Source organism: Emys orbicularis, chromosome 3, assembly GCF_028017835.1.
Source record: "Emys orbicularis isolate rEmyOrb1 chromosome 3, rEmyOrb1.hap1, whole genome shotgun sequence".
Lineage (NCBI taxonomy): Eukaryota > Metazoa > Chordata > Testudines > Emydidae > Emys > Emys orbicularis.
This window is the reverse complement of record NC_088685.1, coordinates 49,922,293-49,946,461: the sequence shown is the minus strand read 5'-3', so window position 1 is coordinate 49,946,461 and position 24,169 is coordinate 49,922,293. Positions and strand designations below refer to the sequence as shown.

Genomic DNA, 24,169 nt, shown 5'->3' with positions numbered 1-24,169 from the left:
AGATGTTCCAATAGTAGACATTACCTCACCCACCTTGTCTCAGTGAGTCAGCAGCAGTTAAACTGCAATTCCATACAAGGTGGAGCAACAGGAGAGTCCCCCCAGCCTGTGGCATACCTCAGTTTTGTGGGTTAGTCTCTCTCCTCACAGTCTGCACTGTAGGTCCATTTTCCAATCCCTTTCTATACTTTCCTATCTGTATTCCAGCTTCCACTGGTTCTAGTGGCTGCCAATATCTTTGTGCAAGTATAATAAAATCTTTCACTTCTGGGCTGATTGCTAGAGTTATATGTATGGAAGCTACTGTGTGGTATTTCCAGGACTTGTAAATGAGGCTTCTTCCTTATAGTACCAATTGTATGATTGACAGGTTGCTGTTTCCTGTGTTTTCCATTGTACTGTATGACCCAGTTAAATTTGGTATAATCCTATTATCACTTCCTTAGCATTTATCCCTTTGAACTATTTGCTGATGAAACTCTGCATATCAGCTACACCCAAATTTTCTAATTTAAGTTTCATCTTTCTCTTTCGCATTCACATTCACAGAGAATTAAAAATCAAAGCTTGCTTGAGATCTTCTCATTAGGAGGTCTTGACGTGCCCTATAAAACTCAGTTGCAAAGGCAGTATCCTCCTCAACCCAAAGATTGTTGGGCATCTGTTGCCCTCCTCGGCCAATTTGAATTCCACTGTTGTAACCATTCTGAGGAATAGGTATTACCATCTCAGTATAAAGAATGAATAGATGCTAGGGCATAATGCAGCCTTTCTTTGCTTCTTTCCTGACTTTAAACCATGTTGTGCCTCTTTGTTCTGTCTGCTACTTTAGTGTCCCCAAAGAAATCTAGGAAAGCTCATTTCCAGGAGAACAGCCCAAAACATTTCATAAAAAGTCATACACACAGTCCTCGGTTAGAAATCTTTTATGATTTCAGTGATTATACTAAACATGAAATCTTGATCTTGTATTCTACCCCTCACTCTACTTATTTCATTCGTGTGTGGATCACCATTAGCTGTACTTTTCATGAGACATAATATTAAAGTATTTCATATTATTTTAGAATAGAATTATACAAGAGTCTTCTACAAACAGCATAATGCCATAAAATAATGTGCTTTAAACAGGGCTTCTATTCTAGGACACAGACTTCAAAATGTCTCATTAATGTTGTTCAAACTCCCTATTCTATTAAACTAAAAGCTGAGATAACATATCCTCATAGCATATGAATGATGCAAGCTGATCTGTGAGCCAATACTGCTGTGGTGGAGACACACTGTTGAATATGTACCACTGCTCAATTAAAAGCAAGTTTTCCTCAACAGAGTGTGCTAATTGGCTGCTGCTAGGTAGCACTTTACCACCCATCCACCACAACTGATATATTGATTGTCATCAATTATGAAAAATGGGAATGCCACAAAATTTACGCAGGAAATATTACTTGTTAAGATATAATCTCTGCATGTGAAAAATAGCCTTAAATATCCTAAAAATTTACTTCTAATTTCAAAAAATGACCAATCACATAAACCAAACAAAAAAGGATTTAACTCTTTCAAACTTTTAGCATTTGTTGAGAGAATTTAGTAATGAAGCAACAGTAACAGAATAAAGAAGCTCTTTATAAAATGCTTTGGTGCCCTCTAGTGGGCCAACGTTGGAAAACACCTTGAATAATTTTGAGATCTGAGCAGCTTCTTTTCCTTTCATGGCACTATTTTATGATTAGCTGAAGTAGGCATAAGATTGTATTTTGGAACAATGAACAAGATAAACAGGAAGAAGTGCTATCTGCTATTGATGAATGGATTCAGTAGATTTGGAACATTCATACCATGGACAAATTTACTCTTTGCTTAGCAGACAAATATCAGACCAAAGTCAGTCTTCAGGAGCAACTGATCACAGTCTCTATGATTCACCTATGCTGGAGAGATGGGAAGGGGAAAAACAGAGGAAAAGTTCATGCGGAAAGTTTCCTGGCCCCTATCACTCCCCTTCCAGAAGTGATTGCTTTGAAGCAGGAGAGCATAGAGAAAAGCTGGCTCGGGTCCTTTGCAAGGCATCTGCCCCTGATGCAGTGGGCTGTAGGAGAGGCTACCTTCTATGGACAGAGTGGAAGACTGGGAAAGCCATTGAAGAAGAAGGGAGGGTAAGCAGTTAACAAAGGCACAGGAGTGATGCAGTGGTGTGCAGAGAGGAAAAAACGGAAGTGGCACCAGCTATTGAGATGGGGGTGAGGTGCAGTGCTGTTATCTGGAAGGAAAGGTGACATGAAACAGATGTGAATTTTATGTGAATGAAAGGAAAGGTTGGTTATGGGGAACTGGCACATTTCAAAGAGGGAAGGAGATTACTTCTAACTGCTACTTGACTGCCTATCCAAACAGTGCTAATGGTACTCTTGATCTTTGTTTTTAACCTTCTGCAAGGAGTCCCATCTGAGATACTTGTTTCAGTAAAGTTATTCCTTTTGTATCAATTGCTGCTAGAAAGGTAGATTAGTGACCCTTTACTTGAGCAAAGCTTTTAGACTGTCTCTATATTTTAATTTCTTTTTATCTCTTATTCAGACAAGTGGCTTGAGGAACAAGGGAACACTCTCCAGTCTATTGGCAGATATAATAATTCTGGGAACAGAGTTTGTTGTTTTAACTTTGAATGTTAAAATTCAAGAGATTAATTAAAATCATACTGCACCTGTCAAACTGCCAAGGTCATACAATGCAGGGCAGGTACTCAAAATGAAAACATATAAATCAGGAGCCTCAAAATGATGTGGGCTTAATTTCTGTAGCATAATAATTTTCTGTTCTATCAGTTTCATGATTCTGTATTTTTTGCTATAAATAATATCCAATAATAAAAGCGAGGTGACATCAGGTGTGTTTAGGACATTGGTAAATTGAGGTCTAAAGTGCAAGATGTCACTCATGACAAGGAGCGGTAGAGAGATCTGAAATATTCTATTCTGTTCTAATTGATTACATGGTCACAGAGGATGCTTGATTCATGTAATGCAGGGGAAGAGTGAACAGCTGTCGCAACAGCAACCCTATCAGGGGCTACATGCTAAGGAATCTGCTCTCCCAGGAAGAAAGTGTGTAGAATTTAAATCTTGCTGGAAGTTGACAGTAATTGCTCCCATGTGCGTCATACTCTATATTATTTTAACAATGGATGAAAGAGAAAAATGCCAAAATCTTTTTATAGTTATGATTTGATCATTCTTTGATCTTTCTGGAAGTCATTATAGCAGCAAGCATGGAGATGGATTTCTTGAACTGATGAAAACAAGGTGCGAGTTAGAGTTATACCTTCCAGATATATAGTGGTTTTGGGTGAATGGAGAATGTCCCTTTTTCACATATTATTCATGTGTAATGTGCATAAGGTAGGAAAGTGGCTGTGGCACTGGAATGGGAGGCAGGAGTTCTATTCCTGATTCAGCCACAGAATTCCTGTGGGTCCTTGGACAAGTCAGTTGATCTTCCCTTGTGCCTCAGTAATCCATTTATAAAAAGGGAATAGTATCCCATTCTCTCACAGGGACGGTGTGAGGATTAAATCCACCAATGATTATAGAGTGTGCCAATATTATGTTGATAAGAGCCATCTAGATAGATAACTAGAGTACAAACTAGACATCTAAACCCCTTTGATCTTTGGAAAAGTTTGGCTGTAGATCTGAACTTGGTTGTTTGGCCCATGTCGGCGACCAATTGGGTTTGGACACCCACTCAGCGCTTCTGCTGCATACCTCCCAAGGGATTCAGTGCAGAACTGGCACAAAGCAAATGTGGGAGAAGGGGCTTTTGTACCTCTGCAGTTACCAAGAGGAGTGGTATGTCAGCTGACAAGTCACAGCTCCTCTCCTGCATAGTTCCAGAAAGAAGGCAATCCTGCATGTTACATCAGGGGACCAGCAATGTGGTTTAAGGCCACCATGGCCCAAGCAAAGGAGACAGCAGGGAAATCCTAACTGCTGGCAGGAAGTCTGTCCATCCATGCTATCTTTTATTTGTGAGGTATCTCCCACTGGGATTCTCTGAATACAACAATTTAGGTAGCATTAGTAATATGAGCATGGACTCTCGGGTCCTGCCCCTAAATTTCTCCTGCTAGCTGTTGTCCCGTTAGAGGAGAGGAATGCTGCTCTAGTTGGAGGAGCTGGGGAGAAGCTCTGTTCACCTGGAAGTTTTAATATAGCTATGTGTCTACAAAGTTAAATCCTTGGCAGTAGGCTAAATACCTTAGCTAGACATTTCTATGGAGACTGAGGTGAGAATTGGGGAGAATTCTTTAACCAAACCTCAGTGAAATAACTGCTCCTCTACGGGGAAATAGGCCCAAATGTAAGCCTGATCACAGGCACTGACTTTCTGCTTTCCCTGGGTGTGTTTCACCCCCGCTCTGCCCCGAGGCCCTGCCCCAACTCCACCCCCTCGCCTGAGCCTCCACCCCACCCCGCCTCTTTCCACCCCCATTCTGCCCCCCTCCCCGAGTGTGTCCTGCCCTCGCTCCATCTCTTCCTGTACCTGCTCCTCTCCCTCCCTCCCTCCCTCCCCCCCAGTGCCTCCCGCCCGCCGCCATAACAGCTGATTGGCAGCAGGCAGGAGGCACAGGTGGGAGTGGGAGGAGCTGATTGGTGGGGTGGCAGGTGGGTGCTGAGCACCCACTATCTTTTTCTGTGGGTGCTCCAGCTCCAGAGCACCCACGGATTTGACACCTATGATCCTGACCATAAGGAGGTTAGATTAGGCCAGGGAGAAAAGGATATAGCTAAGTAATTGAGATCAGCGAGGTCAATGAAGAATTCGGCCCCAGATTTGCAAGATATGGATTCCTAATCAAGAAAATCAGGATGTAAGAAAATCAGGATTGTCCCCTTACTGAAATGCAGTGGGGCTTTGGTTGTCCCACTCTGTACGTCAAAGTAGCACCCTGGAACCCCCATATTAACTACTGTCTTATAATTATGTTTTGTACAAAGTATAGCTTGTGAGGTATCATTTTAAAAGTCTTGATCCATTGAACATTAATATCCTGTTGGATTTTATGTGCTGTCATTATATGTGACGTTATGAAGTATTGCTATATGTGTTACTCAAATATGTTGTGAGGTTGGAAACACCCACAACCAGCCTTTCAGTCACAATAAAGGAGTAGCCATCAATAGCCAGATGTCGTTAGTGGCTCATCAACACACAATCCACTATCCCAGAGACTCCTTAGAGAAGGCACATATGCAATGGAGACTGCTTGGCCAATGGGGGCTGACTAACACCCATGTCACAGCAAAGATCTTTCCAGCAAACTGGAAGAAAGTATAAGAGAGTGACTTCATCACTTGGCCTTTCCCCCACCCCAACTCAACACATGGAAGAACGTCCAGAGGACAAAGACTTTGCACTCAGGACATAGGCAGGGCTGGAGCATCCATGGAAAAAAATAGTGGGCAGTCCAAGGTCCAGCCCCTCGCCTCAGGGGAAAATTGCAGTCTGGATACCAGCCACTCTCCTCCTTGGCAAGGGGGGGGGGGACCCAGGGCCACCTGCTACTCTGAGTCCCGACCCAGGGACCCTATAGCTGGCAGCCATGTACTGCCCTCCTCCAACCTGCTGCCTATTTTCACTGGGCCACTTCCCCCATAGCCCTGGCACCCTCTCAGCCCTTATAGAAAAAGCCCCAGCCTGGCAGTGGTCAGCCAGCAGCTCACCCTCACACTCTGCTGCCCCTGCCCAGCACTGCTCTAGCTATGGCACTTCTTCAGGCAGCCAGTCCTCTTCCCTTGACTTCCAGGGAGAGACTCCCTTCTGCTCTGCTGAGCAGCCCTTTATATATGGCCCTCAGTGGCCCTGATTGGCTGCTCCAGCAAGCCTTCCCCCTACTGGTGGGCTCAATAAGCCCTTTCCTGATTTGTGGGTTCTGCGCAGTCTCCCTGGTGCTGCTTTTAACCCTGTTTTTTTTTCCCTGTGTGGGGCAGCTGCCCCACTACAGCCTATGACTGGGGAAGTTTGGTCCCAGGCTGGAAGGTAGTCCCAGTCTGTGTATTGAGGAACTGTAACTTGCTTGTACCATCTGTCAGGGTGAGAAAAGCAGTTGGATTTAACTCTTGCTTAGACTAAGTTTAGGATTTGGAAAGCATGTTTATTTTCTTAAGGTAACTATCTCTGACCTTTATGCCTATCTTTATGTCAAGCTTCTGACCAGTGCAAGACAGATTTAGGGCTGGAGCTGGGGGGAATAGCTGGAGCCTCTCTATTGATGATTCATGAATGGCTGGGAGACCATTCATGTAACACAGTTGGGTGTGTCCCTGCCTGTGGATGGCTGTGTAAGTGCAGTGCCTGTCAGAGACTTGTAGCTTGACATTAACATCACAGTGTGAGGGATACCCCAGGCTGGTGGGTTTTGGAGGACTCAGCTGTCCCACAGTCCAGGTTGCACCCTGGGATCCTGTCACACTCTCCCAATACCAGAAGAAACGGGAATGGCCAAAGAGAAATCAGGACTGACTACATCAGCTGGATTGACAGGGCGGGCAGGTGTTAGGCAAGCCCATAGCCAGACAATGGCTGCCCACTCAGCTGCCATGACTCAACCCCCCTGGAGGAGGGGGGACAGGGCCAGCTCTGCCTCCACAGTCAGGTCCATGTCTTCTGCCTCCAGGCCCTGCAGAGATCCTTTATGGTGCAGGTAGACTGGCATGGAGCACACTGGCACACGCCTTCCTCCTACACCTCTAACGGCTCTATTACGACCGGCAGCTCTTTTACCTCCATCCGAGGGGTCTTCTGCGAGAACTATCCAAGCTGCCAGTCTTCTATCAGAACCATCTCCAGGCCTGGAAGCTGGTCTTGGTGACCAGTCCATGGCAGCCACCAAGGAGGAAGATTTCCTCATGGAGCCCCTGCTACACAACCCTCAGCTTGGTGGGTAGGTGGCGGAGTCTCCCCTCAGTATCTCAGAGATTGGTCCTGGCAGATACCACCAGGATCAGAGATCTCTTGGACTACGACTGGAGGGCCTGGGTGGACCCCCTGGTGCTCAGCCAGTGCATAAGGCTCTCCACCGCTTGTGTCCCCCAGCGTATACTCCAGGAGGTGAGGGCAGGCTTACAGCCCACCTCTTAGGCCTTCTTCAAGCTGGTCTTGCAGGAGAGTGCTCCTCACCCATCCCTCACCCCTGGCCCCCCGACCTCACCATTGGGCCCTGCTCTCTGAGCCCCCCTGGCCACCACCTCCGCATCACCCGAGCTGGCTGTGCGGCCTGCAGCTGGTCCATTTCTGAACCATGAGTAGGAAACAACTGTATGTGCTTGTGCTCCATGCCCTTCATTTCCTCACCCTCGTGTCCCACCCCAACACCAAGTAGTGGGATCTTCTACCACCCATGAAAGGTGGGGAGGTGCGGTGGGCCAGTCTGTATTCCATCCTGACCCTCTGGCCCACCAGGGATCTTAGTTGGCAGCTCCTTCAGGGAGCTATGAGCATGGGTGAGTACCTGGCACAGTTCACCCCCCTCCCCAACACTTGCCCCTTCTGCAGCGAGAGGGAGATGCTGGCACACATCTACCTTGAGTGTACCGGGTTGCAGCCCCTTTCCCGGCTTCTCCAGAACCTTCTTCTTAGGTTCTGGCTGAATTTCTCCTCACACCTCCTGATATTTGCACACCCCATCCATTGCCCCATGAAGTCACGAGACCTCCTCATCAACCTCCTCCTCACGTTGGCGAAAGTGGCCGTCCATCATACCAGGAGAAGGATGTTGGATGGGGAGGTTCTCTGCAACTGTGGGGCCTATTTACGCTTCTTCCTTAGGTCACATATCCAGGCAGAGTTCCTTTGGGCCACCACCACTGGCTCCCTGGATGCCTTTGAAGAACAGTGGGTGCTGGCTGGGGTTTTCTGCTTGGTGTCCCCTTCTGGTTCCCTGATTTTGACCCTGTGACCTTCACTCCTGTCTGTATTTTATCATTTGTTGTCCCTGGTATTTACTTGGGATCTGGGTTCAGTAGATCCTGGGGGGAGGGGGCCTTTAGATGTGCCCACATTCTCAATAGGTGCCAGCAGAACCTGCAGTGACTCGTCACGGACATGGCTGCAGCAACTCAGCTTCAATGACTCATCCCTTAAACAGAGCCTGCAGTGACTCATCATGCAGTCACACTGTGGCCGCCTATCCCTTGGCAGGGCCCTGGTCAGAGGACCCCCAGGCACAGGTACACTGACCCTGCTAGAGCTGCAAGTTCATCTGTGCAATAGCACCACTTGGCCAGGAACCCTCCAGCTGTCTCGGTGTTACAGAGTCCCTAGCCTTCCAGCCTGCTCTTGATCCCATTTCTGTTACTGCCCTGAGCTTTGCCTTGCCCAGGCCCTACCCTGACCCCACTCCAGCCCTGTTCCTGATCCACTCCAGCCCTGCACCTGCCTCCTGAGCCCCCTGACCTTTGTACTGACTTCAACCTGGCTTCACCCTTTGGCCTGCTTCCTGTCTCTGACTACAATCTCAATTTGGCTTATCCATGGACTCTGACCCCAGTTCTGACTCGTGACCTGTCCCCAGACCCCAGTTTCAGTGCTGCTCTTGACCCAGTCCTGACCCGACCCTACTTTGGACTTTCAGCTGGACCTTTTGTTACTCTGAAAGGGGGCTGAACTTAAGAGGTGACCTGGCCAGAGAGCCAGGTCATTGCAGGGCTGAGAAAGTGGTCAACTAGGGGTGCAAGAGAGGTGAGGACCCTGGCAACAGAGTTCCCTGATGCCAGAGTCTCCTATGGTGGTTAGAGCAACTGCATTACTGGGCCACAGGCAGCTGAGTGCACTTTAGGACCACTGTAAATTGCAGTGGGGCTGAACTTGGACTTGAGTTGGTCCCAGGACTGGGGGAATGCAAAGCCACCTTTGTACTCAACTCCCATCAGACCTTTGCTGACCAGAACAGATCATCTAGGCCAGAGAGTTCAATGGGAGGTCAAAACTTCCCCTTAGCTATTTGACAGTATCTTATCAAAGTGTGTATTTTATGTAACCAAATACTTGGAAAAATTGCATGAAATATTTCTGTACTGATGTCTTAAGAATATTATATACAAATCTAGCATATGATCACATCTTAGCAATATCCAAGAAAATATGTACTCTTACCTTCAGTTTCCAAATATAACCTGTTGCAAAGGAGTATGTTCTGATGCTTTCCTAATCAGAAAAAAAAAAAAAAGAAGCCACAAATGCAATTTGAATAAAAAGAGAAGCTTTTTTTTGGTGAGCTGAACAGCCTTATATACTGCTATAGACAGAGGTGAAAATAATATCAGAAGTTTGTCAAATTCACTAGATCTTATACTAAACACAATGAGTCAGCTCCACTGCCCGCTAAAGTCAGTGGGAGTCTTTCTACGGACTTAAATGAGCTTTGGATCAGGACCCAGGCCTAAGAGTGGGTACGAAAACAGCACAAAGAAGAGCGCTTACTTCTGTGAAAGAAGTTTTTAAACAGCCAAATTTCATATTCCTATGCACTATCTCTGGGATTCAAGCAGCATAACAGCTGCAGTGTATGGGGGACGCTTCAGAATCCATTTTGTTCACTGGTGATATATTTGTCTTAGGTCTGTCAACTCCTTGTAAAATATAACACCCTGTTGCTATGTAGTGTCTCTCATAGCTTCAGCAAAGTTCTACATTAATGAAGAGAATTACAACTAAAGAAGAGAATCATACAGTAAGGATACATATTGTAGTTCTGTATACGTAAATGTCTTTTATATATGGCTGATGGTTGATACCAATAACCTCCCTCACTAAACATGTGTAACTAAAAGTTCTTTGAGTGGTATCTGCATTGTAGCAAGAAATTATTGAGGTTATCTATAATATATAGAAATGAATAAACAACTGACAAATTTTAGTTACATTGAGTCTTACAAGATATCATGAGCAGCAATTTTAAACGCTATACTAAAACTAAGATCAAAACATTTCGAAACACATTAAACTAAAACATATTTAAAACCCCAAACCTAACCATTGTTTTAAGCCCAGTGTTTGTGTTTGCCATGATCAGAACCTTGAGAACAAATTTGTGCATATTGGGCCTGACCCAAACTAGCGGGAGACTTTCTCCAGTTTGTTGCACACTGTTTCATAAAGTATGTGATTGTTGATTAATTTAATAATATTTTATCAGATGACCAAATGGTGGATGCATTGGCTTATACTTATTTGTTTATACTGGTCCCAGATCACTGAGATCACTTCCTGAAGGGCTTTTGTGCAAATGTCTGTTTCTCTCATGGAGAATATGATCTTAGTAATAAGTAATAATCAGTATTACTTACAGGTAGATATAGTGGTCTCAGCCTGGCAATGTGTTCAGCACTATGCAGACGATGTCCTTTATGTATAGGACTACAAGTGGAAGTACTTAAATATAATATGAAAAGCCTTTTTTAATGTACCACCAGCCCTGCAAACAAGGAAGAAATGGAAATCTTATGAGAAAATCTGATCAAATGAAGCTTAGAGATCTAAGGGGTTCAGGCAAAGCTGGATAAAGCAAATCATAGAGATATTACACTTCTTGCACTCTAACAAATACTCATTTATTCAGCCCTTCAGTAAGCTGTCACAAATTTGAAAGTTCTGGTGACAGGAGGTGGAGGGAGAAAGGGAGGGAATCCAGACACCCTCTGCCCTTCAGCATTAGAGAGATTTTCCAAGAAACTCTATTTGGGGAGCGACTGTCCTATCAGAGGCCTAAAAATCTTGTGAGAGCTACTATATGATCAGACAGCAGAGCCTCTAGCCATTATAGGGGGAGCAAAGAGGTTACTGAAAGAAATGGCTGAGATTGAAGAAAGTACTTAGTATGGGGAATCTTTAGCTCTATTTTGTTCAACTTCTCCACGTACTTTCTCTTGATATTCTTTGTGTTCCAGCAGAGTCAATCTAAAGCTTTGTGACCTCATAGGTACACTGCTCCTCATCCACATTTGTTGCTAGAAAGAATGTAAGTTTTCTTCTTATTGCTTCCATTTGGCATTGTACCTTCTTATATGAGACTTTATCCACTATATCCATGTACCTGTGCTTTCTTGTTATGATATGTACAAGCACATTATGCTGTATGTTTTGTGGTAAAAAAAAAAAAAGTGCTTGCTAACAAGTTTCATTATACCTTAGCTATGAACCACTTAGTTTTCTTCCCTATATTTTTTAGTAACATGAGATTGCATTCAGAATCTCCAGGAAAAAGAAAAAGAAGCAGCTAGTTGAAATGCAGTTTGCATAAATGCGTCTTTTGAAATGTTGCAACATACTAATGTTAGAATACATTGTCCATGTCTATAATAATCAGGAACTAAATACCTATGCCACTTTTTAGAGAAAAAATATACTTTAACAAAGATGACTTTTTAAAATTACTGAATTGTGTAATTAACATTCTTACATGAAATAACAAAGAGAAAATTAAGGGTGACTTGATTACAGTTCATTAGAATCTACAAGGGAAAAATATTTAATTGTGGGCACTTCAGTCTAGCAGAGAAAGCTATAACACCATCCAATAGCTGGAAGTCGAAGCTATATAAATTCAGAGTGGAATAAGGCATAAATTCTTAACAATGAGAGTAATTAATCATTGGAATAATTTACCAAGGGTAGTGGTGGATTCTCAATCACTGACACTTTTTAAATCAAGATTGGATGTTTTTCCTGCTCTAGGAATTATTCTGAGGAAGTTCTATGTGTTATACTGAAGGACAGGCTAGATGATCACAATGGTCCCTCTGGCCTTGGAATCTATGAATCTAAGAATAGAGTCTCTTGCTTTTATATCTAGTTATCAAATGTATGGTATATTACAAATATTGTGAAGGATTTGGTGTAGGACCTGATCCTTCAGCCTATACTCCAAATAATTTCACTGATTTCAATGCTGTTACTCACATAAGTAAAGGTTACAATATTAGGCTTTAAATGCATATGATTATTGCTGCTGGTGTATCCTAATAATATAAGCATATTGATATGCTGTCCTTGATACTCACATTATGTGTGCATCAGAATGATACTAGAATAATATGTGTAAGTGCCTTGCTCCTCTGTCTTTTGATTTCTTTTTTAAGAAATAAAGGAAAAGGATAATGCATAGTTAGTCCAAATCAATTGTTGCAAGATTAACAATCGCATGGCTAGCAGACTTTCTAGTAAAAATGGTTAGGGATTAGCTGAGTAGCGCAATTTGCATCTAACTACAGATTTGAAACTTTCCCAAAAGTCTAGATGTCAGAAGACAAGGGTTGGTTCTTTCTCATCTTTTAGAAGATATTTTTTATTGATCTGAAAGTAATTAGAGTGACTGTTGTGTGTAGAGTGACAGCATATTGTGAAAATCTTCAAAGATGCTAACAAGGGCCTTAGTCCTAAACCCCTTAATTTCAATGACAGCAGGACTGGGCAGTAGATTAACAAATTGAAACATATTTCACTGTTTATAATTTTGAGCCTCATCCTGCTTCAGGTGAGGTCAGTGACTAAAACTCCATTGACATCAATGACTGTAGGATAGAGCTTTAGATTGAAAACTGTAAGGAGTAAATCTTTTTAATGGGATGATGCCATGTAGATAATATCATCCAAGTACTAGTCTAATAATTAAATTATTAAAACATTAAAGAGAAAACAATCTATGTGAAAAATAAGACAATGAATTAATCACACATGCAGTACATCTAGTAAAGTAAAAAGCTCCATTCTTAGTATGGCCTTTCACAGCAAACTGTAAGGTTCAATATTTATCTTTGTCACTCAGTAGAGGATGATTGAATTCCGCATATAGTTCACCACTGTTGTTTGTATCCATAATGTAGTTAAAACTAACTAGCCAATATCTTTGTAACAAATACTTGTGCATAGAAATCTAGTTATAGAAGGTGATTTGGGGTCATTTGTGACCCTTTACATGATGGATAATTATTAGACATATATTTTGAAAATAATTACAATGCATATTTTAAGTCTTTAATTTATGCATGCAGTGTCTGTGTGTATGTTTATACATATATACTGTGTATATATACACTCACATTCCCCATCTGTTGCGGGGATTCCCTATCACAGCAAACCTAGTGCTTTAGGGACTATTGAGTGAGAGTAGCAGATTAGCATTAATAATAAACAGATCTAACTATTAAATGTTCCTTTCATAGGTGCATGTACTCAAGAAGTCCTACAATGAAATTTCCAGTTCTGATGGTCCTGGTGACTCTTTTCAATATTTTCCTGTGTCAGGATTTACCAAATACTGTAGGTATGTGAACATACTTCTTTCATAGTTGATAAATTCAGAGCTGATTAAAAATATTTTTCATCAAAAATGTGCTGACCAGCTTGTTACAGAAAAAAATTGTGAAAAGTACCATGAATTTTTTCCTATTTTTTTTTAATCAAAATAAGTTTCAAGTGGACATTTTCTAAGCACTCTTTTACTAACTGACAATATATTTCTTCAGACAGAATTGGCCTTAATTCTTGTGTAATGAAATAAGTGATCCCCTCCTCCATTATAGTATTTTGCAGTGATTTGGCTCTGCATCAAAATAAGCGTGTGTGTGTGTGAGAGAGAAACTGAAGAATAGCTTGAATAACAACCTTCATCTCTAAGGTGTAATTTAACTTTATGCTTATTTTATTTATTACATGCAACAGTACAAAAAAGTTGCCATATACAACTAAGAATTATGCTATTGCTTATAATAACAAAGAACACACAATATAACAGTGCAATTTGTTCTCAAGTCTTAAATAACTGTTGGAAAAGCATTCTGGATATCCGCATGCAAATATACATAATAAATGTCTCACTTTGCTTCATAATTCCTACAGTAGCTCAAATACTGTCACAAGAAATCTGGCATCTGATGACACCTATATCAAGGTATGGGAAAACAAAACTATGCAGCAGAAGGTAGACACCTCAAATGGTGGGCAGTACTGAAGCCTAGCTGCTAAGTAAATAAGTGGTTGAAATTCTATTTTTATCTAGCAGAGTAAGAAACACATTTCCTGACAAACCATTCTCATTACTTATGGAATAAGCAATTGTGTAAAACAGTTATTTTCCAGGCATCCACTATTAGAACATAGGAAGGAAAAGGCTCATAGTTACCAACCAATCTAGTTTTGAAAAGACATTAATGTAGAACAAATCAAGTAGAAAAATAAATAAATATTAAGTTTCCGTAAAAGAAAGGTCTCTACTGGAAATACCTTGCCTGATGCATCCTAGGATTGCATTAGCCTTTTTCATGGCCGCATCACATTGACGGCTCATAGTCATCCTGTGTTCAACTGGTACACCCAGGTCTTTCTCCTCCTCTGTCGCTTTCAACTGATAAGTCCCCAGCTTATAGTAAAAATTCTTGTTAGTCCCTAAGTGCATGACCTTGCACTTTGCACTCTTAAATTTCATCCCATTTCTATTACTCCAGTTTACAAGGATCTAGATCTTTTTGTATGATATTCCAGTCCTCCTCTGTATTGGCAATACCTCCCAACTTTCTGTCATCTGCAAATTTTATTAGTGCACACTCACTTTTTGTGCCAAGATCAGTAATAAAAATATTAAATAAGATTGGTCCCAAGACCAATCCCTGAGGAACTCCACTAGTAACTTCCCTTCAGCCGGACAATTCACCTTTCAGTCTGACCCATTGTAATCACCCCTTTAACCAGTTCCTTATCCACCTTTCAATTCTCATATTAATCCCCATCTTCACCAATTTAACTAATAATTTCCCATGTGGAACTGTATCAAATGCCTTACTGAAATCCAGGTAGATTAGATCTACTGCATTTCCTTTGTCTAAAAAATCAGTTATCTTCTCAAAGAAGGGGATCAGGTTGGTCTCGCATGATCTACCTTTTGTAAAGCCATGTTGTATTTTATCCCTTTACTGTTCACCTCTATGTCCTTAGCTACTTTCACTTTCAAAATTTGTGCCAAAACCTTGCATACAATTGAGGTCAAACTAACAGGCCTGTAATTTCCTGGATCATGTTTTTCCCCCCTTTCTTAAAAATAGGAAATATATTAGCAATTTTGCAGTCATAGGGTACAATACCCGAGTTTACAGATTCATTAAAAATCCTTGCTATTGGGCTTGCCATTTCATGTGCCACTTCCTATAATTAAGATTACCCAGGGGCTGCAATTTAGTCTCATTAAGCTGTTTGAGTTTGTCTTCCACCTCGAATGTGGTAATTTTTACCTCCATATCCTTGTTGCTGTTAGCCACCCTGCCACTACCTATAAACTCTTCATTAGCCTCATTAAAAACTGAGGCAAAGTATTTGTTTAGGTATTGGACCATGCCTAGAGTATCTTTAATCTCCACCCCATCCTCAGTGCTTAGTGGTCCCACTTCTTCTTTCCTTGTTTTCTTCTTATTTATATGGCTATAGAACCTTTTACTATTGGTTTTAATTCCCTTTCCAAGGTCCAACTCTGCTTGGCTTTTGGCAGTTCTCGCTTTATCCCTACACTTTCTGACCTCCAAGAGGTAGTTTTCCTTGCTGATCCCGCCCATCTTCCATTCCGTGTAGGCTTGCTGCTTTCTCATCATCACCTGTTTGAGATGCTTGCTCATGCAGCTTGGTCTGCAACCCTTCCCTATGAATTTTTTCCCCTTTCTTGGGATGCAGGTTTCAGATAGCTTTGGCAACTTTGACTTAAAGTTATTCCAAGTTATTCAGATGCTTGAATTCTTTGGTCCACTTATCTAATTCCCTTAATTTATTAATGTTTGCTCTTTTGAAATCAAGGACTCTTGTTGCAGATCTATTTTTGTTTATCCTTCCATTTAGTGTAAACTGAATTAACTCATGATCACTCAAACCAAGGTTGTCCTCTACCACCAGTTCTTCTATGAGGTCCTCACTACGCACCAATACCAAATCTAAAATGGCATCACTCTTGTTGGTTCAGCAACTATTTGGTGAAGAAATCTCTCAGCTATCACACCCAGGAAAACCTACTATTACTAGTAGCACTTTCCCTCCAATCTATATCTGGGAAGTTAAAGTCTCCCATGATCCCACAATTCCCAGTAGTATTTATTTCATTAAAAACATTAGAGGTCTCTAGCCATAGCCAAATTGGATCCTGGTGGTCTGTAGCACGCCCCAAGCACTATATCGTGGGAACCTTTAGTAGCTTTCTTCCCCAAAGTGATTTTGACCTAAACACACTCTGGCTTATCCATTCCATCACTTCTAATTTCTTTACAGTCTACCTCATCATTAACATGCAATGCTACTCACCACCTTTTCCTTTATTTCTGTCTTTCCTGAACAGCACATACCCTTCAATACCTGTACTCCAGTCATGACTACTATTCCCCCATGTTTCTGTTATCCCTATAATATCTGGTTTCACTTTCTGCATGAGTAGTTCTAGTTCCTCCGTTTTGTTACCCAGGCTCCTTGCATTGGTGTACGAACATCTTAACTGATGCTGCTTGGCTTTGCCCACATTCCTCGCCCGAGTGGGTACAGTCATTCTACTGCTACTGTCGACTATCTGACTGGTATCCTTCCTTACTTGATTTTCTTTCCTCTCAATGTTAAAATCAGGCCTGGAGATATCATGAGCATCTCCCAACCGTCTCCCCTGAGTTCCTAGTTTAAAGCTCTTTTAATGAGTTGCACCAACCTCCTTACCAGAAGTCTATTTCCCTCCTTACTCAGGTGGAGTCCATCCCAAGAAAACTGTCTTCTGTCTATGAATGTCTCTCAGTGGTCAAACATCCCAATGTCCTCCTTATAGCATCATTGCCTGAGCTATCTGTTGATCATCATAATGTTGTCTCACCTTCATTCTTCTCCTCTAGGGACAGGCAGAATCCCACTGAAGATCACCTGAGCCCCCATTTCCTTAAGCATCTTCCCCAGCCTGGCATAGTCTCCCTTGATATATTCCAGAGAGAATCTAGCTTTGTCATTTGTTCCCACATTAAGGATAAATAGTGGATTCTTTCCTGCTCCCATTAGGATTCTCGTCAGCCTCAGGTCCACACCCCATATCTTGGATCCTGGAAGACAGCACAGCCTTCGGTTCTCTGGATGAGCTGTCTGTTCTTCTTAGTAGAGAGTCCCCAATCATGTAGACCTGCCTTTTCCTGGTGATGGTGTGATTCTCAGGCCTTCCTCCTGTTCTTTCTGTCTGCAAGTCCTCTTGTCTTTTTCTCTCCCATGCAATCTTCTCTAAGTCATTCTGTATCCTTCTGGAGCTCTGAATTCTGGGTATCTCCATTGGCTCTTCTCCTTACAGGATTGGCTGCTCTTTTCTTCTTCCTTGCCCTCCCTCCTTCAGTTATAGCCTGCTGTGCCCCTTCTTCATTTTCCAACTCAGCAAACCTGTTCCTGAGCATTATTTCTCCAGTACTAGCTGGTCTTTTCCTCTGCCTGGTTCTCATAGTCACTTGCTTCCACTGGCCACTTTCCTCACCCAGCAATCTCCCATCCAAGTTCTTCAGTCCAGCTGCACCTGCAAGTCTTGACTTTTCCCTTCAGCCTCCTCTTGCCTTTGCTCCATCATCTGCTCAAACCCCCTTTGAAACTCAACCATAGTTTCTACCTGTATCTCCAAGCCTCAGATCTTCTCTTCCATCAGATCTATGATGTGGCAGTTCATACAAATGAAGCTCTTTTCAGATATCTGCTCTAGGATCATGTACATCTCACAGCTTCCACATCTGGTCATCTTCATTGTCTCTTCCATGGCTTCAGTCACTACCACTGCTGCCTCTGTACCTGTCATAGTCTTCCTGCCTAAATATCTGTCAAGGGAAAAAAACCCTAAAGACCCAAACAAACACCAAAACAAAACCAGTATATTCTGGGGTAGGCGTTTTTGTTGTTGCACTCCTTTCTCTGAATCATCAGGGATGGCCATGGCTGGAGATAGTACACTGGACAGGGTGTGCAAGTGCTCTGAGGTGGCACCCAGCATTCTCTCTCTCAGGTATTTGGCTGGTTGGTTCTTGCTCACTATATGGGGGTTGGGAATGCATTTTCCTCCAGGTCAGATTGGCCAGTGACCTGTTTTTTGTTTGTTTTTGCCTTCCTCTGTGGTGTGTGGGTGCAGGTCACTATCTCACTTAGTCATTCCCTGCTACTGTGGGGGCCTCAGGCATTGGTGCACCTCAATCCCTCCTGTTCTCTTTCTGTGGCACATAAAAGACTAGTCTCCTGTTCGCTGTAATACTTTGGTCTAATTTTGGCTGCTGGGTTTAGTGTGTGGGTGCAAGGTGCTGTTGGTGGCCTGTGACACACAGCAGGTAAGACTAGATGATCTGGTGGTCCCTCAGATCATATGTCAAGGGAATGCAAGCACAAGTGTTCTGCTGCCCCCTGCACAGGTGCCCAAGCAGGAGAAAAGGGCTCTCTTTGTCTGCATTCTCCCTCCTATGATGAGCCAGAAACCAAACCTGACCACTTACAAATATTCGCACAGAACCAGCAATGAGAAACCAGTTTTCCATTGGCAGCACTAACAGGGCCAGTATCTCATTGACCATAACTTGGCTTCACTCCATTGGAGTCAATAGTTCTATGCCAATTTCCCCCAGGAGAGTTGTTTTAATAGAAAATACCAAGCAACTCAAATCTTTGGCAAATGAAACTAATTATAAAACCTTTTTAAAATTGCAGAGGTTGATCTTCTTCAGGAGTTCAGATTGTCCAAAGCATCGGATCTAAACATAGTTGAAGGATCAAACTCAGATTCTTTAGTTTACTGCATAAATCCTACCATACAGCTCAGGAAAAACACCAGGTATGCTATAAATTAAACTCTATGTCTGTTTCTTCCTTAAAACTAAGAGATTTTGCTGAAGAAATGGATCATAGTTAAACTAGGGTGACCAAATGTCCCGATTTTATAGGGACAGTCCTGATTTGGGGGGCTTTTTCTTATATAGGCACCTATTACCCCCCACCCTGTCCCAATTTTTCATACTTGCCTTCTGGTCACCCTAAGTTAAACACAGAACGTGAGTAAGATTTAAGGGCTATATTGGGATTGGTCTTTGTGCAGCTGGATGGGCGGAGGGTGCTAAGGAGTTTTCACCACTTTAGACCTACCATGCAAGAGTCACTGCACTCGCTTGAGTTTCTCCCTGCACCTTGATGCTGGCTAGCTTGCCAGGTGCCAAAAGGGGGTGGAAGGAAAACACTACACTTTGTGAAGGTATTGTGCAGTGTGTGCACTCGTGTTTTCAGTGGAAGTTTGCCTGAGAGCAAAATGTAGAATCTGGCCTTTTGTTCAGCATCTCTGGGAGTAATAAAGTGTGTGATCTCATTAACATTATGTGGACAAATCCTTGAAATACCACTCTTAAAATGTACTCCTTAGTGACTCTCTAGCTGACTCTCTACCACACTACAGCACTGTTAAAATAATAAAGTTTAAATGCATTAGAGATGAAATTTGTTGAATGGGGTTTGGTTTACATTGTGTCTCAATATGTAGACTTTAATTGGACTGCATGTGTTCTTGTTTTAGTGGTGTTCATCCTGACTGCTTGCCTTCAGAATTTTCCATCATTGCTACTTTTAAGATGCTGGAAGACACTCCACAAAATGTGTGGAATTTATGGCAAGTTAGTGATTCTGCTGGCAAAACCAGAGTTGGTATTCGCTTCCTGCGTGACAAAAAATCTCTGGATTTCTTTCATGCCACTCCATCCAAAACACTCATGTTCAGGACATTCAGCAATGTGGACAAGGCTTTTGATGGTTCTTGGCACAAGTTAGCATTAAGTGTGAAAGGCGATGATGCAAAATTATTGATTGATTGTCAGGAGGTCAGTGCAGTTCCAGGAAATGAACAGAGAGGTGTTTATGGAAACGGATATACTTTGCTGGTAAAAAGATCAGTAGAAGAGTCTCCTGTTTTGGTAAGTAGCTCATCTAGCATGAGTAATGTTACTGTACAGTGTCATCTACTGGAAATATAAGAGAAGAAAGCCATTAGGCTAGGTCAGAGAACCTAGTTAATGTTCAGTGTTTTTATTCTGTGTCCACCTGATTCTTTTTCTAAATACAGTTGTTCAGGGCTGGATTAACCTTATGTGCCCCCCCATGGAGGCAATGGAGAATGGTGCGGGGAGGTCAGTCTCTGGAGTCAGGAGCCAGCCAGAGGCAATGGGGCATGGCATGGCAGGGGCGGCCCCGCTCCGCCCAATGCGGGGGCACTATTTACAAACCGGCAGTTGCCAGACACACAGTGGCCTGCCCGGCCCTGTGCTGTCAACATACCCCTTCCCCTCGCGGGCAGGCCCATGCTACACCACACAGCTCCCCCCCGCCCAACACCCCCCAACTCCCTATGACCAGAGGCCCCCCAGACCCACCCACAAATGCACAGCGCCCTGCACAACACCACCCCTGCCCACAGCCCCACCACAACTGCCCAGCACCCCCCACATAACCCCCACTCCCTAGTGCCCCAGCACACACAGACCCTCCCTGCTCCTTCACAGCCCATCACCCCCCCCCCCCCCATACTCCCCACAGACCCACTCCCCCAACCCGTGCCTCCCGGCCACAGTCACCAGCCCTGCTGGGAGGCGACAGTGTCTGCCGGGCTGAGCGGGCAGCACAGTCAGGGCTGGTCTCAGGGCCGGGAATCGCTCCATCCCCTTGGGAGTGGCACGATCAGCCAGGCCAGGACCTGCCCCGGCCAGGGTCCCTCAAGATGCACTTGCCTGGAGGGGCCCAGCCAAGCCCTTCACACTGACTTCCACCACACACCCACCTGGCTGAGACAGGCCAGGCTTCTGCACCAGTCCCAGGCAGCTCAGTTTCAGGGAGAAAGGTGGGGCCCCACAGGTGGTAGGAAGCAGAGACTGCCCAGAGCCAGAGGTGCACTGAGGTCTGGCCAGGGGGGTCGGGGCAGGGGGTGGAGAGGAGCCCTTGGCCAGCTGGCAGGCAGGCTGAGAGGAGCAAGTGGAGGGCAAGGGGAGCCAGCAGGGTCTCAGGGCACAGTGCAAGCGGAACAGGCCGGGGCCCCTTCTGAGCATGGGCCCGGCTCCATGGAGCCACTGGAGCCATTGTAAACCGGGCACTGCAATTGTTCATAATTGCTCATCGTGCTGCCTGTGGGATTCCATTCCAGACACTAACTATCCTCTGTGCAATCTCCCATAAGGTGAAGTTTCCTTAGCTACAGTTTATATCCTTTTGTTTGTGAACTTTTCAAATGGATCTGTTGCATTTAAATTCCTTCTGCCCCTTAAAATTTAATATCTCCAGCAGGTTCCTTTTTTCTCTCCACTTGCTCCCACTGAAATCAATGACAAAACTCTCATTAATTTTAGAGGTACAGGAGCAGGCTTTTAATTAACACAAAAGTAGTAGCAACTTTTCATACAGTTATCTATTCAATATTTTTCCTATAAGTGGCATACAGCAATATTTTATTACTTTAGCTAGAGTTCCCTCTGATGGTGAGCATGTGACTCTAAAAATTGTTGTGACTATTTTGTGCAATAAAGATTTGTAGTATCAGCATTCAGAATAGCAGTGAAATACTTCCTACATATAAATATAATAACAAATGCAATTACTGACCTAGCACAGGCTTTATGCTAGAGGCAACTGTATTTTGATTTAGTATTTCTGTAGGCTATGAATGCAAGCAAACACAGAAGAGTGAGAAAAGCCAATAAGATTTTTAAAATTGTTTACCCGTTGTCATTTTATTAGTGGATAATAGAGCATACAGCAAGTATTTGACTTGAAATTTTGCATTATTCAAGGAAATCAGACTGAGTAATTTAGAATTTAAAAAGAGAAAAGCAGCAGAGACAGAATTTGCTCTTTTAATGTGAGCCAGATTCTGCAGCTACTCCGGATACAGAATTTGTATTGAATTCATTGGTGAGGGGTGGAAAAAATGGGTGTGGGGAGGAACAATTGGTCAATGTCCGCAACTGTGTGTGTAGACTGAGTGTATGTAGCTGATGCAGATGGAGGCAAATGTGTCTATGTGACGAGGAGCACAAAATGAGTAGGTGTGAGTGTGTGAATTTGCACGCGTGTGCACTGAGGGGTTTTCTTAGCCCGTTTATTTAGCACATTTGCTATTGCTCACATTAGTTTAATCCAATGATTGTATGTGTCAGGTGGATTTACAACAACTTGAAATGCACTGTGACGCAGATAAAGCTTACTCGGAAGGCTGCTGTGAGCTTTTGGATGTTGTGAGTAGGCTATGTGCTTTCTTTCATGAACTCCTTTGCTTCAGCACTAACCTACAGTGTGAGCACAGGTTTTGCAGTGTTCTGTGCAAAATGAGGTATACAGGGCCTCAGGGAGACTTCCCCAAATCACATGTCACATGGGGAGGAGGGGAAGTGTTTGGTTGGGTGGATCAGGATGGTTTTTGCTAAGGGACTGAAGGGATAGAATGGGGCTCAGGATGTTGTCATTATTATGCAGATTCAGAAGGGCTTCATCATCTGGAAATGGGGCAGGGCATTAGTAGCTGAGAGTGAGCTTCAGGGGTGCTGGAACAATTTTTATAGTGGGGATGCTGATGATGGAGACCATGTATTTGGTGTTTGTTATTGCTACTTCAAGCCAGGGGTGTGGCAGCACCCCTAGTTCCACCATCACTGGTGAGACTGGGCCTGTAGCGTGTACCTCTCAAGGTACGTATGGGGTTCCCAGCAGGCCACTAAATTCAGTTCTGCTTAAAGTGAAAGCTGACAGAGCAAGAACTCTCCAAAGCCATGCACCTGATGTGTGTGCCTAATGCCAGCTCTGTTATATGATTCAGGAACATTTTCTAATGCTGTTTGTGGAGAACAGAGATGGCAGCTCCCCATGCCGTCAAATCAGCCATGTCCTTCAACTCACTCTTTGCAATGCAAAAAATAAAAAACATGTATCTTCATTGTCAGTGCGGAGCAAGCGCTCAACAGGATCTTACTGGAAACACAGTATGTAAATGTGCCCATGGGAGACCAGGAGATCAAGGAACAACAGGGCCCAAGGTATAATTTAAAAATCAACTTTCTTTTTGTGAAGATCATTTTTAATTTTTGTGTAGAAATGATGTCCCTTTTTCTACTCCTGCACCAGGGGCAAAAAGGAGAGAAGGGAGAACAAGGAAAGTCTGTCAGTGTTGGAAATCTGGTAATTACCATTTATGCTTTATCTTTAATATTAAATAAGACAACATGCCTTCATTGTATAGTCTGCATTGCTCAGTAACGAAGACTGGCGGCTTTGAAAACATGTTCACCGTTGCTGTACATGGTGGACAAAAGGGAGCTTCAGCAGAGGGGCAATGAACTACCTGCTCCTTCCCTTTCTGGTCCAGGCTCCTGCTGAAACCTTGTGACCAAAGGATTTTGCAGCTTCCTTAACCAAAGTTTGTTCAGTGGTCTGTGGTTCAACCCTTTCCATCCTTTGATCCCATGTTACAACAGAAAACAGTTTCAGGACCTCTTTCTAATCTAGCCATAAAGAAAAAGAGGGTAGTCATGACCCCCGATATTGCTGGGGGTCATGACCTGTGAGTTGAGAATCCATGTTCTATTGTTTTATGTTCTCAGAATACTCACAGAAGTTAGATAAAAAACAAATACTATTGCTGGAAGGTTGCAACCTAACACTACTTTATTTCTTAGAATTCAGAACAATATCATACAAGAACCCAAAAATACACAGAGAGAAAACAGGCTGCTCCCTAAGGCAGCAAGGCACAGCTCACCTCATCCTGCTTTAAGCTGGCTCTTTCATTACTGACTCTGTGCTCATGCTTTGCTACAGAGCCCTCTAGCCTGCAAGCAGGACCAGGAATGCCACCCCATTCTTAAAGTGATAACGTGCAATTCTAACACAGTCTCACATATGGGAAATTAGTTTTAGTCTCATTCCTAAAGAGCAGAAGTCCCTCTTATGATTCAGGAAAAAGACATATTCAGTTTCATGTCAGCTGTCTGAACTTGTCAAGTTAAACCTAAACATCACAGGTTTGATTTCAGTAGTCTTGGTGTCACTTTATGATATCACCTCATGAGAGCTGGCACTTCAGGAGCCAGTCCAAAAGTATAAAAAGATCATCGATAGTGACTGCGCT

At 43.2% G+C, this 24,169-nt stretch overlaps 1 protein-coding gene across 1 annotated transcript in view; it reads left to right on the top strand.

Annotated features, from left to right (window-relative positions):
- Positions 1-6,719: 6,719 nt before the first annotated feature.
- LOC135876190 (collagen alpha-1(IX) chain-like) overlaps positions 6,720-24,169 on the top strand; it is a 43,602-nt gene continuing 26,152 nt past the window's right edge. Inside the window, exons 1-7 of the mRNA XM_065401393.1 lie at positions 6,720-6,949; positions 13,227-13,327; positions 18,730-18,853; positions 19,583-19,976; positions 22,206-22,283; positions 22,986-23,078; positions 23,167-23,220. Of these exons, the coding sequence (XP_065257465.1) occupies positions 6,720-6,949; positions 13,227-13,327; positions 18,730-18,853; positions 19,583-19,976; positions 22,206-22,283; positions 22,986-23,078; positions 23,167-23,220 (1,074 nt within the window). The remainder of the gene's footprint in view (positions 6,950-13,226; positions 13,328-18,729; positions 18,854-19,582; positions 19,977-22,205; positions 22,284-22,985; positions 23,079-23,166; positions 23,221-24,169) is intronic.